This window comes from Sander vitreus, chromosome 15 (genome assembly GCF_031162955.1).
Source record: "Sander vitreus isolate 19-12246 chromosome 15, sanVit1, whole genome shotgun sequence".
Lineage (NCBI taxonomy): Eukaryota > Metazoa > Chordata > Actinopteri > Perciformes > Percidae > Sander > Sander vitreus.
Genome location: NC_135869.1, coordinates 6,124,405 through 6,141,502, shown reverse-complemented (window position 1 = coordinate 6,141,502; position 17,098 = coordinate 6,124,405). Strand labels below are relative to the sequence as shown.

The window sequence follows — 17,098 nt, the reverse complement described above, 5'->3', positions numbered from 1 at the left end:
TTAAACTGCCTCTGTGGTAGTTCCCACTACAGTAAATATCTCCAGGAACCCATTTGCCATGATGACACAGACTCACAATGTGAAAACAATATGTAAGTCACTGTCGTGGCTGGCAACTATCACCCTACCAGCTAATTACACCTATTGTTAGAATTTTTGTATCCATTATTATTTTTGCTTTGTGTGTTTTGTAGTGATGAGGTCAATTTAATTATAGAGATGATTTACATGAGCATTTAGTTTTTGCTGAAAGATTAATTGTAAGAGTTTCTTTTGGTTTATTTTAACATTGTGATGGCATGATTTAGATATTGTAGCATATATATATATTTGCATTGCAAAATTGTGTTAAAAAAATTAATTTCCAGGGTGTGAGCTCTTAGGGCCACCATAGTTTTGCCTAGGAAGAACATAACGCTGTATCATTCTGAGGTTTGAAAACATATGGCATCCTGTTTAAAAAAAAAAAGACTTAAACCTTTATAGATTAAACCTAGGATAGATAAACCTTTTAGAGTTGGGTCACGTTATTTTCAGTAGTTGTCGAGTAATATACCTAAAGTATTAAAAGTAAAAGTATTCTGCAAAAGAATGATCCCTGTGATATAATGCTGTATATGACATAAGAATATTACATAAGCAGCATTTAACTGTTGTAGCAGATCGAGATAAAGTAAAGTACAACTACCACACAATTGTCAGAGTCTGCCAGTTAGTTTTTTAGGCCAATTTTTAATGCCATGATTATAAAAATAATACTTATTAAGTTACTATTTTAAGTGTACCAATAATGTTATGCTATTCCGGCCTGGTGTTTATTTCAAAGGAACAATTGCAAATAGATATTTCCATCATGTTGTTCAGCCTTATGTTTAATCCTGCTCTTAAGCTTTTGTCCTTATTGTGATGACTCTGTCCTGTAATGTGGCATAAGCATATAATATATTGGAAAGTGTCCAATGTAGACACAAATAAGTATGTTGTACATAAGATCACAAAAGTTCTCAGTATCTTGCTTTCATTATCATTTGGGGATGGAATTTACTGTTGGGGCAAACAGCTGAAGCATGCAGGATGAAGAGAAACACAGAGTCCCAGACACAGAGAGACACACCGAGTAGATGTGGCTGAAAGAATGAGGAAAAGAACAGAGAAATAAAGCAGTGAGAGGGAGGTTTGATGATGTGGGGGAAGGAGTGCAGCAGACAGACTGACTGAGGGAGAATTGATGAGACTTCCAGATGTACAGTATGCCGTCTCACTCTTTCCTCTGGTAAAATAGCCTCGGGGTTGTTTCAAAGAAATCCTCACACAACATTCTCAGCTTCCAGAACATAAACAAAAACTGCATTTCTGATAAAGCAGATTATAAACATTTAGACAGATGACAAAATATCTTTGCAAGTCATTATCAGTGACTGATTACTACCTGTAAACTGTAACACAATGCTCAACAATGGGGCTATGGTGCTATCAGGTGGAGTCAGGTCTTCTTGTTATCCTGGGAAGTTATCTGTTGTAATTCTTGTGATTTCTTTTCTACCATGGCATCAAATCAAGACAGGGTGTCTGACTCATCCTGCTTTTTGGACACAGTGATGGAACCTTGACTGATCAATGGTCTTAATCTCATGATTGACACGGCTTGATTACATACTGGGCAAAGCCGGTATCTGTCCCTGGTTTACTGTGTGTTGGCTGGTTTGTGCATATTTGACAAAGTGCAAATTCAGTTTCTGACTATGCATTACAAAATCACATCATTAAGAGAATTGATACTGAAGGATTATTCCGGTTAATTACAACTTGAGTCTTGTTTTAGTAGTTCCATAATTTGTATCGATTATGATGTCAGTGTTGAGATCTGGAAACATGGTGACATGGAAGAAACTCGAGCAGTGAAGCAAACAGACAGGTTGTAAACAAACCAAGTGTTCATCCAGAATTTAACCACTTCATTTGGAAATAAAATAAGGGTGTGTTTTCTACTGTGCAAGGGGATGGGGACATGTCTCCCTCACTTTTTAAAATCCTATTTCTGTCTCCCTCATATTTATACTTTCACATTGATTTTCTTACTAAAATCTCTCCAAACATTGTCCTCTTGCTGTCGATTCATCAGCAATGAGCTGTGTGGCGAATAGTGATGTCCAACTGAAGCTTCATGAAACTTCATGAAGCATTTTCTTTATTTTCTGAGCCCACAAGATGGCGCTCTCTGTTCAACAAAGGGTTGAAAGCACACTGAATAATCATTGTTTGAGCCTTTTTCTTTACACCAAGAGCATCATCTAGTGGGGTCAACAAATACAACTAATTCATGAAGCTTCGTTTGGACATCACTAGCAATGATTGCAAACCAGGCAATAAAGGACATAGGTCCTAAAAATGTCTCTATTAAGTTAAATAAACATGATTTTAAGTAGGGTAACTGCACTAAAAATAAAGCAGAGCTTATATAATTCTTTTTTATATAAAAAATATTATGGAAAACACTAAAACCAATGTCATCATTATTTCTTAAATGCTGGTTTAAGTCTAACACAAAATACGAATTCAATTTTATATTGATTTATTTATTTTTTACTCCATTGTGTCCCCACCACTTCTGAAACCAAACCTATCCACCCTTAGATTACATCTTTAGCCTTTGTTTCTCATCCAATAAATGTGACTAATCTGAATGGTTTGTATGATCTTGTGTTTCTTAACTCGTGAAATGTAAAACCAGAATTATCCTTTGAATCTTTTGAGAATGTGAATCTTGTCACAGTTCGATATAGTTTATAGTTCCCTGACTGAGCTGAACAGAGGCCTGTGCTACGAAGCAAGATTTGGCGTTAACGAGTAACTTCAGGTTCAACCCAGGGTTTTCTGTACCACGAAGGTGGATTAGTTGTTATCGGGTTCAATCGCCGTGGTAACTCATGCTGAACACCTAACCTGGTCGGGAGCAGGTTAAGTTGGAGATTAGAGATCAACCGGTGTTAAAGCACCGCCTACTGACCAACCAATACTCAATTGATAACGGCATCACCGTTCTTAGATCAGGTGGAGCTCGGTGCGCGGAGGGAGAGAGAGAGAGGGGTGCGCTCATAAAAGTTAAAACATTTAGAGACCGACAACCCCGTTAACATTTACTGATGGGTATCTTTATGAAAGATTTAGATTTTTAAGCGGGGGGAATTACAATATATACATATATTTGTCGGCTTCTTCAGCCGTGTGTTGCCAATACGCACATCGGTTAGAATTATGTTTTGATATTGTTTTATTTTCTCTCACGATCGCTTACCACTGCCAGGGTTTCAACTGAAATAAAAGGCTAAAGCAACGACAGTTCATGGAAAGCAAAAGTGTAATTATGGTCAGATCTTGTGCCTGACTGATGGGGAAGTGACCAGTGTAGTCTAATGTATACTATTATAGTGGGTGTACTGTAGCCTACTGTATATTGGCCAGAATCTGCCTTTGGGGGAGGAAGGGGGCATATCATAGTGGGGGGGCCTGGGTGTCCTCCCCCAGGAAAGTTTTAAGCATCAACGACTTCATTTCCTGCATTCCGATACACTTTAATGCACCAATTTACGGTAAAAATACCTTTATTCAGCCTATAGATGTTAAGAAAAAAGCACGGATGACAATTCAAAATTTATCAAAAATATAATGGAAAGTAGCCTATGTTGTTACGTGTCATTGGGCATTTTTAAGTGGGTAGCCTATATAGAAATCCTGGAGCTTACCATCACGTAGACTACACCACTGGAAGTGATATTGATAGGATAAGCGTTGTGATTTACGTAAAACAGCGCCAGCTTTTTTTTGCCAGCTTTCCTTCCTGCATTTTGCCTGTAAAATGTGTTTGTGTTCTTCATATTTATGTAGAATTATAGTTTGCTCTTCTTGTTTAAAATATGCGGCTCTGGTAGATGTTTGCGATTGGTCGTGGTGCGCAAACACCGCCTCTTTTATGTGAACGCGCCCGCTTGCTGGATTGGGAAACCCTGAGTTGACTGAACTAGTAGTTAACCACCGTCGTGACACAGGTTATGCGGGACGGCGGTTGTTAGGGTTAGTGAAGTCGGGTAACTAAAAGAAATCCAGGACATGTTGATCTTGATTCGTAGTACAGGCCTCTGGTCAGTAAGGTTCAGGTCATTCTGTCCCTACTATTTCAAAAGATCTGTGTGTAAAATACTGCTAACTAACTTGTTTTACCTGTGTATAGGTTGGCATAGGTGTTTAGACCCATACAGAAAATTGTTATTGTTATTCATTTTGTTATAGCATGTCATTATACTTGTGTTGTGTTTTCATCTATGTCTCACGGCAGACGTGTTTAAATATCTACACAAGTAATCACCTTTTTTGTAGGAGGATGTCTTATCAGATTGCTGTTTGCTTTATACTGACTTAAACAAACAGCTGTAAAGTATTTTTGGAATTATTCTACTTTAATCAGGCCCGTCCATTCATTCGTCAGTGGAGGTTAATCTTTGATTCAGATAAATGTTTATTGTGTGAATTAAGTTTAAAAGTCCAGCCAAGAAAGAAAAAGAAAACTAAGCATTTGTTGCAGTGGAAAGGGAACACATTATTACTATGCAAAATATTATCCATTTTTATGGATGGACACTTAAGGCCAATGGTGTAATAAATATTTATGAAAACGAACTAAGTTATAAATCCAGAGATCAAATGACAAGCAGGAGTTTTGTCGCCTGCACCGCTGTACTCGCATCTGTGGCATTATAAATTGTATGAATTCTATTAAAACAGTGACTCAAAAATGGCCTCTAGAGATCACTGGCAATAGTCTTTAGAGAGCTGGAGTGTTGGTGTGATAATCAGATGACACTCAGGAAATAACCCTGTAGGGTCTGTTATAGTTGTACTATACAGCTAAACAAAAACACAATGGAGGGGATAGTGCCTTGGAGTGGAGCTCACCATCACCTGAATGTACACAGATAAATCTGCTCTGTAACTGGTTATATTGGCATAAATAGGTAACTACTGGTTTGTATATCTTCAAAAGTGAGTAAGATTTACTGTAAACCATTACAAAACATGACATAACAGCAGCTTTACTGACTATGAAAGCCTGAGACAAGCAAACATCCCCCCTTATAGACCACACAATCACAGTGTTTGTTTACAGAAACTTCCGGGTGGAAAACTACTGCCGTACAATTTAACGGGTGAGGAACAACTGGATATACTCTCATCTCATTCATCTAAAATGCATGTTTGATATGTTCATATGTCACCACTTTCACTAACATTATGTTGGAGACCTAATTTACCTTTTGCACCACAGACTAAAGAAAATTACACTAACAAAACTAGCAGTTAGTCCGACCGGCGCTGAGATTTCGCTGTTCATAACTAGGGTTGAGTACCGAAACTGGTGCTTCCTAATAGCAACGAGGATTTTGCTGCCTCATTTTGGTGCCACTTAAATGCCTGCATTGTTCTCTGATGCTCCGAAACGGAATTAGAAGCAACAGAAGCATCACTGCACGTGACGCTAGTTAACATTACGCTTGGCAGCAGGTAACGTTAGCCTACCGTTAGCTAGTAGCTGGCTTAAACACAATTAAAATGCTGACAGCTAAACGGTCCAGCTAAAGACACAGACGAGACTAGCTACACTTTGAGACACCATGGCCACTGTCAGAGTCGGAGAAATCGGAGAAAGAACACGGACTCGCCAATCTTGCGGTTGAGGGCGACCACTCTACCTCCGAGCCACAAATAATAAATAAATCATTTAAATTTGACCATATGGCCTTAGCGATGAACAAGCCGTTCTTTAATTTCGCCAACTGCTGCTATTCTTTTACTTCTTTTTTAAAGTATCGGTTCAGTCGGTTTTGGCACAGGCACCATTTTAAAAGTATAATTTTAGCACCGGTATTGGAAACACCCAAACAATATCCAAACCTATTCATTAGATTTGGTTTATCAAAGACGCTAGCAAAGTAACACAGTACATATTATAAGCAGCGCAAAAACTTTGGATAGGTCAGACCACCGTGTTCACTTACATATCTTTAAACGTTACAGATATGGCTGAAAAATATGATCACGTCCTATAACCTTTTGGCCATGATTACACCCTTATAACTACAGCTTGTGGTCTAGTTTAACCATTTCTTCAGGCCACAGTCTTTTACCCATGTTTGCTTGCCTTGCACACCACTATTAATATATTAAGTTATAAAAAAAGTATGCAGTCTATATGTAAGAACCACACTTCTCCAAGCTTCCCATAGTAACACCCTGACATTTGGGAAAACTTACCAAAACTAAAGATAGATGAGAAGCCTGATATGAGTTTCATCGCTGTGTCCAGTACCGAGATACTGTAGGTGTGAGGATGTTTACTCTAGTTTAACATAAAGACTGGAAGACCTCAACCAAACCTTTAAGCCCCTATCTGGAGGATATGAAAATGTGTAGCTACAGACTCCAAGTAGTAGTATTAGTAGTAGTATCAATTATGACACACTTTCACTACTGCTTTTACATGATGTATAGAATATTAACCACACTTAATGACTTAAATCATTTGTTTCTTGTTAAATGTTGGCAACTCATGAAGTAAATATGTAAAACATTGGCATTGTGGTTTGAATTGCATGGTTGGAGCAATCTTGAAAACAAATCTCGCCAAACTGCATCTCTGCATCTTCAGCAACAGCAAGTTAACAATACTGCACTTATAATGTTAAGTACTGTAGATCTTTTTGAGCTGGCTACCATTCTGTGAGGACAGGACTTCTGAGTCACTGCATGTAGTCACTGCAGCCAGTAACTACCACTACAACCAGCCTTTCCTTCCTTTTTCCGGCCTTGTGTGTGGCTTCTATACGATGACCTGTGATTGGGTCCGAGCAGGTGGGGAGGTAAGTGTTCCTCTAAGTTTGGATATTGTTTGTGTAACCTGTTATTCTAGGAACTACCTTTTGCTTTCTATTTTATTTGAAAGCTAGTGTACAGGTCAATAATCTTATTTCATTTTGAACGTAGCTGGGTATGCAAAATTACAAAACAAATAGAGACAAAACATTTTACAAACTGCTCCAAAACCACAATGTCTCAGTTTTATATTTATCCGCTGCATGTGATAAATAACCAAGTTACAACATGTATATAGGACAGGATTTAATTGTTTTAAATTAATAATTAAGAACATTAAACTCTGAAACCCAAGCTATCGACAACTTAAACACCAGCTTTTCCCATGATGCCTTACTGTGGCTGTGCCGGTGACCGTCTGACTGACAGAGTCTGACCCGCTCTGCTCGCTGTGGCTCTGTGAGGACTGGTACATGTTGAGTGGATGCTCACTGATGGAGGCCTGGACGCCAGTGTAGTCCTGTGGTGCTGCTGGATGCTGGTGTGGATGTGGGTGGGAGTGTGGATGTGGATGGGGGTGTGAAGCTGTGAACTCAGCTGGAATGCCGTTCTGGGGAGGGGGGGCAAACTGGGCTGATGGGTAAGCCTGGGCCATGGATGGGTCCGGGGGTGCCGGTGTGTCCTGGTTACCCTGTATGGACAAAGAGATTCACTTTTTAATTTAAAAGACCATGTCAACATTCCATCAGAGGAAGATTTTGGAGATTTTGATCTCTTCCTGCACTCCCTACTTTAAAAAAAGAAAATCAGTTATTGCAATGATTTTTGCCATGCTAGTGGCAGGGCAGGAATGACAATGTCAGTCGGTCGGCCACTTTGGTCCAGACTAAAATATATTAAAACGACAGATTACCGTAACATTTTGTACAGACATTTGTGACCCCCAGAGGATTAATCCTAAAGTTCTTGGTAATCTTGACTTCTTTTGAATCTTTTCATCTAGCTTCACTAGCTGGTTGGCATTTTTCGTTCAGAATGAAATGTCTCGACAGGGATAGTTTCCCATGATATTTGGTATAGACATTTTATAGTCCAGATAATGTATCCTAGTGACTTTGGTGATCCCCTGGCTTGTCCTCTAGCGCCATCATCAGGTCAAAATCTTAAATTTTTCACTACTTTGGTTTTTGACGAAATACCTGCAAAACTAACAAAACAAACTTACAGCTTTTCATTTGTGATAGCATGCTAACATGCTAAACTAAGACGTGAACATGGTAAACATCACCTTCTAAACATCAGCATGTTAACTTTAGAGTAGTACAGCCTTACAGAGCTGTTGGTATTTTTCTTAATTTTAATTTGCCCAACAAGCTGCAGGCCTACAGATGGTGATGTTGGTTGGTCTGTCTTTCCAACACTTTGTTCAGTATATTCCCTACTGTCTAGATTGCAATGGAATTTCGTAGGAATGTTATTGGTCTTCAAACGATAGTATTTAATGCCTCATTTCCACCGCATGGTTTGGTTTTGGTACCAGGTGCTTTTCACTACTTTGTTTTCCACTGTGGATAAAAAAAAACAAATCAATGCATAATTCTCAGATGATTGCTATAGCTGTGTTTGCTGGATCCTTTCATCTAGTGATGTCCAAATGAACCATTAGTTGTATGTGGTGACCCCACTAGATGCCGCTATGTGTTTAAAAAAAAACGCTCAAAGAATGATAATTCAGAGTGCCATCTAGTAGGCTCAGAAAATAAAGAAAATTCATGAAACTTCAATTGGCCATCACTACTTTAATCAGCGACAATGTCTGCACTCAATTGAACGACATAGTGTACGTTGTAGTTTTGCGGGCAGCCATTTTTAAAAAAATCTATGGTTAATGAATAAAAAATTGCTTGGCTATTTAAAAATGACCGTTTGGTGCAGGATGTCCTGTGTCGCACTAGTGACGTGTTTTAACTCCACCTTCTAGCATCGGCTCAGCTGGCTTGCAACGTTGACCAAGGTGGTACCAAAAACAGAACTAGCTACCATACACAAATTTTGCTAATGGAAAGCCAAAAAAAAAAAAAGTGTTAGAGTGAAGGAAGAGCTGCGCTGTACCATACAGTGGAAATGTTGCATTAGTGTCACCTTGGGCCAAAAGTTCTACCTGACCACAATTTGCTCAATAACAACTTACTGTTGCTACTAATGTTGAAAACTAATGGCTGGATTTCTGTGAAGTTTGCTGCGGATATTATTTGTCCTCAGAGGATGAATCATTTTGTGTGTTTTGATGCATAGATTGTCTATTCTTCAATCAAAGCCCCCTACTTCTGACTGTAATGAGAAACAGTTCAAACTCCACTCCATTGAATCACTGCCAGCACACACTTACACATGCACTTACACATACACACAGTAGTCTACTCCATGTAGAGGAAATGTACTTAGAGAGCCGTACTGTCAAATAGGAGCCAATTTGTCCATCATTGAGAGAGCAGGGTTATCTACATGATTATAGAGGATACTCTACATCACAGACACACCAACTGAACAACACACACACACACATTACTAAACTTAAACACAGGTGAACACTGTGTTAACTGCACTGTGTTAAAGCAGCCTATGGATGCCTTCTAGGGACGCTAATTTAGATTTTTTCCCCCTGATCGATAGCCAACTCTCGTTAACTAACTATTAAATGACAAGCAGGCAACAGAGTCCCAGTTCACCCATCCGGGACGCTCGGACGTACTTTACGCGCTCAGCGTCCGCGGACAATTGCACACTTTTAGACTTGAAAGATCATCTAACTCTGCCTCTCCCGTTCTCGTGCTGAAAATACCACGTTTTGAAGAAACTTTGGATTGTGCATTAAAGCAGGTCTGCTTGGTTCTTTTAGTGAATGATTGTAAAGATTTACAAGGAACATGTTTAAGGCATTTACTATCTAACTGGGACGTTTTGGGACCGACTGGTGGGATTGCTGTGGACGAAGTACACTGGGTGATACACTGGTAAGAGCCAATGACGTATCCATGTCTAGACGACACATTCTCACCCATCGAGTGAAATACGGATGCTTGGTCAGGTGCCTTTGGCGTTTTTCCATCCATCTTCGTCCGCTTATCCGGTATCGGGTCGCGGGGGTAGCAGCTCCAGCAGGGGACTCCAAACTTCCCTTTCCCGAGCCACATTAACCAGCTCAGACTGGGGGATCCTGAGGCGATCCCAGGCCAGGTTGGAGATATAATCCCTCCACCTAGTCCTGGGTCTTCCCCGAGGCCTCCTCCCAGCTGGACGTGCCTGGAACACCTCCCTACAGGCCCCCAGGGGGCATCCTTATGACCCAGCCTTCATGACCATAGGTGAGGCGTTTGGCGTTTTTATTGACGCTAAAAGTCTCCTTTAGCGTCAAATCTAAACGCGCATTATCCAAAGGCGCTGGATCGCAGGTACGTTTAGGAAAAGATGGTGGGTGGGCTTATAAAAGGTACGTTTACGTGACACGCGGGACAACAAAGGGGACAGTTGGTTTAGGAAAAGATCGTAGGTGGGTTTATAAAATGCACGTTTCTGTGACACGCGGGACATGAACCCCGGTCTCCGGGGTGAAAGTCCTGTGTAGTTTGACCCTTCCACCACCCCAAACAGCCTCCCTACGAGGAATTTCGGGCTTTAATACTACTCGCTACCGTTGTCTCTCCTAATACTATGTCATTTTCACGCGCCGCGGAGCTGCTGCTCTACCCGGTGCGTTACATACACACGCCGAGGGGTGCATATTGCGTTGTATCTGACGCTGACAGCCAATGACCACGCGTCCGTATTTTACGAGCTGGGAGTGAGAACGGGTTGGTCCAGAGCTTAGCCCTGCCCAAGACGATTGTGATTGGTTTAAAGAAATGCAAACAACCCACAGCATTTTTTTTTCTATTATCCTAAAATCTATCTGTGGTGTAGCCAGACTTGACTCCACAGCGCTGTGGAGATAAGCCTGGCAATGCGAGACTACACGCTGCCCATAATGCTACCTATCAAAAAGCTACAGACGACCCCTTCCTACTTCTCAAAGTACAGACCAAGGTCCGCATCTGGACCGAACAGCAAGTCAATCCCGACCCAGCCTACTATGTGTTATAAAAACAATACCTTTTAAAGTGTAAAGTTTTTTTTATTTTTAAATACATTTTGACACACATTGATCATGAAAATTGTTAGTGACATTGAATATATAGTAGTGGTGTTAACGGACTGTAGTTGATCCAGTTAAATGCTATTTTGTTAATGCCAAATGTTATTTTGTTAATGTCAAATGTTCCGGACCTCTGACCTTTGAGTAATAAGTTTGAGAACCCCTGCTCTATAAAATAAGTAGAGCCCATACAGCAACATCACTTCCCTTCACCTTGGACACATCACACCTGCCATTTCTCAGTTCTGCCTCCCCTTTCATTATTTATATTGAAATAAAACACTTAATAATACAAGTGTAAATGCACAGACCTGTGATTAGATATCATAACCAGATGTGTCAGGGCTCATAGAAATCAGTGCAACAATGTTTTTCCTCTACACAAGATGTAGAGTGGAGTTGCCCTTTTTAGAAATAAACTCCCTGGACTGAAGGAAGACATTCATCAACATTGAACAGAGAAAAGTATATGTCCTGTATTACAGTGATCCCATACAATATTTGTAGTAAGAGGATGTACCTTAGCAATCATCACCAAAGATGGCACAAACTATAAAATACCTCAAATCAAACAAAAAACATCTGTTTTAGAAATGTGGTTTCAGCTGGCTATAGCTATGATTCCCAGAAAATAGTGGAGATACGAAAGAAAGAGAGTCAAGGTGCCTCAAAAACACTTTAGAGTGTGGTGTGTAAGTGTGTGTGTGTGTGTGTGTGTGTGTGTGCGTGAGAGGTTACTCCTGTGGGATATTTATATCTCAGCCATTAGAGAGTGTAAGCGAGAGAGAAAGAGAGAGAGAGGTGCAGTCATATGTAGGAAAAAGAGAGAGAGAGAGAAAGGGATGCAGACAGTGAGTCTTGGCTGAATGCTCTGCCGTGTAATGAGAACCACATTTAGAAGGCTGAAATATGCTTTACGTGGCAGAGCACTGCGCACGCACACACACACAAACACACACACACACACACACACACACACACACACACAAACACACAAAACTAAAGGAATAAAAATAAAATTGGGAAAAAGCGCACAGAGAGGGAAGGAATTTCTCTCCTTCCTCAGTAAAATCATCACTCGGTATGCTTCCCTGTGTGTGACTCTACTCTTGAAGTATCTCACTATTTCTCAAAAGACGATGACGATTCTACTTAAATGTGTGTATGGTGTTTTAAACGTTGAATGCCTTGGTCCCTCCTCCGTTGATTGAATGTATATCTTACCTCTGATAAAATGTTATATTGACCAGACTTCCGAGATATTGTACTGTTGCCTGTTGTCAAACTGCATTTATGAAAGTCAGTGGCACACTTTACCAAATGACATAACGAGTTGTAGTATAGTACAATTTGGGCTTTATTTTCATAGATCTGGCCATCAGTTCCATCAGTTAGGATAACATTGCAGTCAGCAAAAAGATTTCTAAAATCTTGCAAATCTGCAACATCAGTAATAATAGTTTAGTCCCAAATGGACAAGAATCACGTGCAGTTAGATGACGTTGTTTATAAACCCTGATTGCACAGTAAAACTGTGTGTGCAACTACAGTAAATATAGAAGGTCAAAGAGAAAGCAGGAAGTGAGTCTGTAAACTTCAATGGATGTTTACAACGGGCAGTTTAGGTAATAATTTTACTGTTGCCTTTCTTTAAAAATCTGGTTGTTTGTTTCCAGCCACTCTTATCACCTGATCACACTATTTTAAGTAATGTTGCCGTTAAGTAATTACTTTGCTGAGTGCGATGTAAAATCTGAGTTGGTATGTATTCCTGTCGGGGCAAAGTTTGGAAAGTTGGCTAGAAGCTACCCAACTCTGGAACCACTAACTCAGCCTTCTTGCATTGCACACACATTTCCTTTGATTTTTGTATGCTTATCATGCTCTTCTTGATGATGTAATGTATGTGATGTACTATGATTCATCATATTGTTTTGTACATGCTTTGTCCTGTGTGTTAAGTGTCTTTGTGTGTATGTTTAAATTATTACCCTTTGGGACTTCAGATAAACATTTGCTTAAGTACTAGACAAGATCAAGATTAACCTTATTGTCCCACAAGGGGGGGAAATTTGTCTTGGGCCCTTAACCCATGCTGCAGCCATAGAAAACATCATATACAACATGATACAAATACAATACAACAAACAATAATATGACCCTAATGGTGTGTAAGAGTTTTGGCCAGAGGAAAGAGAGGATCACCTCACCAATTTGTTTGAGGAACAGCCATGTCCTTTGTCACATTGCACAACAGCTGATTGTTTGTGGTTTCCTCAAAATTAGGCATTAGGAAATTAGGTTTGCTGTCGGCTTCCGGAATAGTTTAAAGAAAGAGAGAGATAAAGAGAGAGAGATTTGCGCGAGCCAGTGGCCACACTGAACTGCAGGCTGCAGACGTGTGTCTCGGGCGTGCAAGCGAGAGAAAGAGAGATCAAGGTGGTGCTGTGAATGAGAAATAAAACCTTAATTTCTGATTGTATCACAGCGGTTACGTTCTAACAACAGAGACAAAATCTATGTTGTTTTCTTGTTTTTTTAGGTCTTTTTTAGATGGAATGGGCGGGCACACTGAACTGCAGGCTGAGTGTGTTCAGTGGTCTTTAGATCGTGGTGGAAACACAGATAAGAATGGGCTGGAAGGAATATTTTAAAAGTTGTTCCAAAAACTAAAAAGTCCCTTAAACTCTGGGTCGAAAAGCGACTTGATAGTGTTTCCGCATAGAACATGGGGTTAGCGTTGAGGTTAGTTTGTGATTAGAAGTTGCAGAAATAAATAGCTAGCTAGCAAGCAAGGTGTCATATAGCGTGTGATATGTATGTAGTCCACTGAGTGGTTTTACACAAAATCATCATTAACATCTAGGACCTAATGAAAATGTTGTTCCTTAAAGGCCACTGAAACTTAACTTAAATATTAAAGCTATAGTGCGTAGTTTCTGTCGCCCCCATGAGGAATTCTAAGTAATGAGAACAACATCCCCCCCCACCCCTGCTCCACACAGTTGCTAGTAGCCAAGCAGGACATGGAAGATTAAAAAAAAAAACATGATGGACTCTTCAGAAGAGGTAATTATCTTCACCTGAGTTTTTGGGTGCAAAAGTGACCGGACACCATAATCTTCTGAACATAGTCATTCTGAGAAATACAGAGAGAGTTGTGTGGAGCTAATAATAATTAGCTTTGTAGCAACTCATTTAGGAATGGCTTGAGTGTAAAAATGTACGCACTAAAGCTTTGAATAAACAATGATATTAGATTTTTTTTTTTAAACTGACTTCTGTATTTAAATATATTTAGTGAGCCACAAAACATGTGATACCGAGGCTATTTTTACTTATAAGCGTTGTTATAATTATCAATGGGATTTTAAATGACTTTTTTTTTTTTAAGGAAGGGATCCCCTCATGAGCAATATGTTTACAGCAATAAAACCCTCTCAACATACATACATTTGAGTATTGTAATAAAACAAGCTATCTTACAACACAGTATAATAGACCAAATGACAAAAATGTTGTTTAATTTGTACATGTAAGATAAATAAATAAAAAGTAATATTTATCTCCATCCTTCTTTCATTATGCCTCACTCTGTTTTTCTCTTACTGCTGAACAAACAATAAACCTTTTCAGCTTGCAAGGTGTCTTGGTTTCATTTTCAAAACAAAGCTACCTCTCTCTCTCTAATGCGAAAATTCATCGACTCTTGCTAGCATGTACCGTAGATGAGATGGAAAGAAAATGAAATAGAAAAAAAGGAGATACAAACCGACACACACATACAGTAAGCAGAGCACACAGCCCTGCGAACCCACTTGCACCGCATTTATACACTCACACACAAACACGCATAAGCACACACACACACACACACACACACACACACCACAAAAGGAGCATGCAGCATGCTGCCTTCTGCAGTCACAGCACAAACAGTGTGGAGCGAGAAAACGTCAATGAGGAGAGAGAGAGAGAGAGAGAGAGAGAGAGAGAGAGAGAGAGAGAGAGAGAGAGAGAGAGAGATGGAGGAAATAACAGTGTGTATTCTCAGAAGTACCTGCTCTACCATCTTGCTTTTGCCTTCCTCCGTGAACATCCAGCTGTGCTGTAAAGTCCAGCCCGCCAGTGAATGCCTACAGCTAGCATCAATTATGGTTTTGTATGTGTGTGTGTAGTGGAGGAATGAGCAGAAGGAGGAGGTGCCACTGTGAATGAAAGTAGCATTCCCCAAAAATGTTTTCACCACTCTCTTCTCTTTCCTCTCTCATAATCCTTCACTTCTCCTTTATATGTAGACTACTATTTTTTTCCCCCTGTCCCTTCATTTTTGTGCTTTTTTTCATTTTGTCTACATTGAACTATATGGTCAAAAGTGAACACCCTGACATACTTTTGTGTCCCTTTGGTCTGTCTGTTTTTCCTGGTTTAGGCCCTTTAGCTCCAATGAAGAGAAATCTTAATGTTATTTAATAATATTGTAGACTACAGCAAGCTTCCAGCTTTGTGGCAGCTTTGTCCCTTTCCTGTTTCCACTGTTTCAACGTTGGAAGATATCCACAACAGTTGAGTTAAGCGTTGTCACCAGCTTTCACCACAAGAGGGAGTGTACCAGTGGTGGGTGGTGATAATTATTTTTAGGGGGGCGCTTTTTTTTGGTAAAAAGGGGGGGGGGGCAATACAAAGCAGTACTTTGAAACTGGGAAAAACAACCAGCACTGCTTTATTTAAACAACTATGTATTTTGTATTTAAGAAGAGCAAGACAATATGATACAAGATTGAAGTTACAAACATAAGAAGATAGTGACTCTGACTTGAGATTTTTTTAACTATATCCTCCCACCCACTACCAAAAAGCATGTTAACTACTTGAACATACATTTTGCTCACCTTTCCTTCAGACATACCTGACAGTATTGGGGTCAAAGTCAAAAATTTGAAAAAATGAGATCCTTGACCTCGGGGTGACCTAGGCCAAGGTATTAAGTTCTGGTGTCGCAAGATTCCGAGTGACCAAGACCTCTGGCGGTCATCCAGGATTCATAGAACTGTAGTTACATTCGTAACCTTCGTTCTATTTCATCCTTACTGACCGCCAGAGGCAGTGCCTAACACTGGATGACTCATACCAATAGAGTCACGAGGAAGCCTGAGTACCCACCTCACAAGGATGTAGCAGAGGACCTCGGCCGGAGAACCACGCCAAATGGATGGGGGGTGGCAACATTCACCCTGTAATAACGTGAGAATGTGCTCAGCGACGCCCATGACGTCGCAGCACATCTTTCCTCCAAGGGCACACCTCTCAAAGTCGCCCATGACGTGGAGACACTCCTGGTAGAGTGGCATTTCACTCCGGATGGTAGGGACTGACTACTCGCTCTGTATGCAGAGGCAATGGCCTCCACAATCCAGTGGGACAGGCGTTGCTTCAAGAGAGCACAGCCTTTCAAAAGACAACCATAACAGATGAAAAGTTGCTCAGACTGACGTATGCAGGAAGGGGGGTCAAAACGTGCCAGGTGGATTGCTGATTGAGGTGTGAGCGTGCCAGCACTTTAGGGAGAAACGCCGTATTAGGCCACAAAGTGACACCTGAGCCATCCGAGTTCCATCTCAAACAGGAATCACTCACGGACAAGGCATGTAGCTCACCAACACGTTTTGCGGTAGTGATGGCAAGGAGAAACGCAGCCTTGGCTGACAACCACCTCAGCTCTGCCTGTGCCAAGGGTTCAACGGGAGGCAAGCATAGAGTGTCCAGCACCAGGGGCAGGTCCCATGCAGGAGCTTGGGGTGCTTGTGGGACGCAACCTCAGAGCCCCTTTTAAGAAGTGGGATACAAGCCTGTGGCACCCCACAGTGTTATTGTCAACCGCAACATGCTGCGAAGAAATAGCAGCCACATAGACTCTCAGGGTAGAAGGATACCTTCTAGGAGTGTCTGCAGAAACTCAAATATGGGAGGCACAGAACAACTCACTGGGTCACAATTACGAGTTGTACACCACTCCAGGTAAAAACATTGCCCAGAGACTGG

The 17,098-nt window shown here is 40.6% G+C and overlaps 1 protein-coding gene across 3 annotated transcripts in view; it reads right to left on the bottom strand.

The window, feature by feature from the left end:
* Positions 1-15,221, bottom strand: part of rbfox1 (RNA binding fox-1 homolog 1) — a 73,150-nt gene extending 57,929 nt beyond the window's left edge. For all 3 annotated transcript variants that reach the window (XM_078270102.1, XM_078270105.1, XM_078270104.1), the window contains exons 1-2: positions 15,117-15,221; positions 7,262-7,555 (exon numbers count right to left, since the gene is read on the bottom strand). In XM_078270102.1, coding sequence (XP_078126228.1) covers positions 7,262-7,555; positions 15,117-15,155 — 333 coding nt within the window. In that variant the 5' untranslated portion in view covers positions 15,156-15,221. The remainder of the gene's footprint in view (positions 1-7,261; positions 7,556-15,116) is intronic.
* Positions 15,222-17,098: the final 1,877 nt, after the last annotated feature.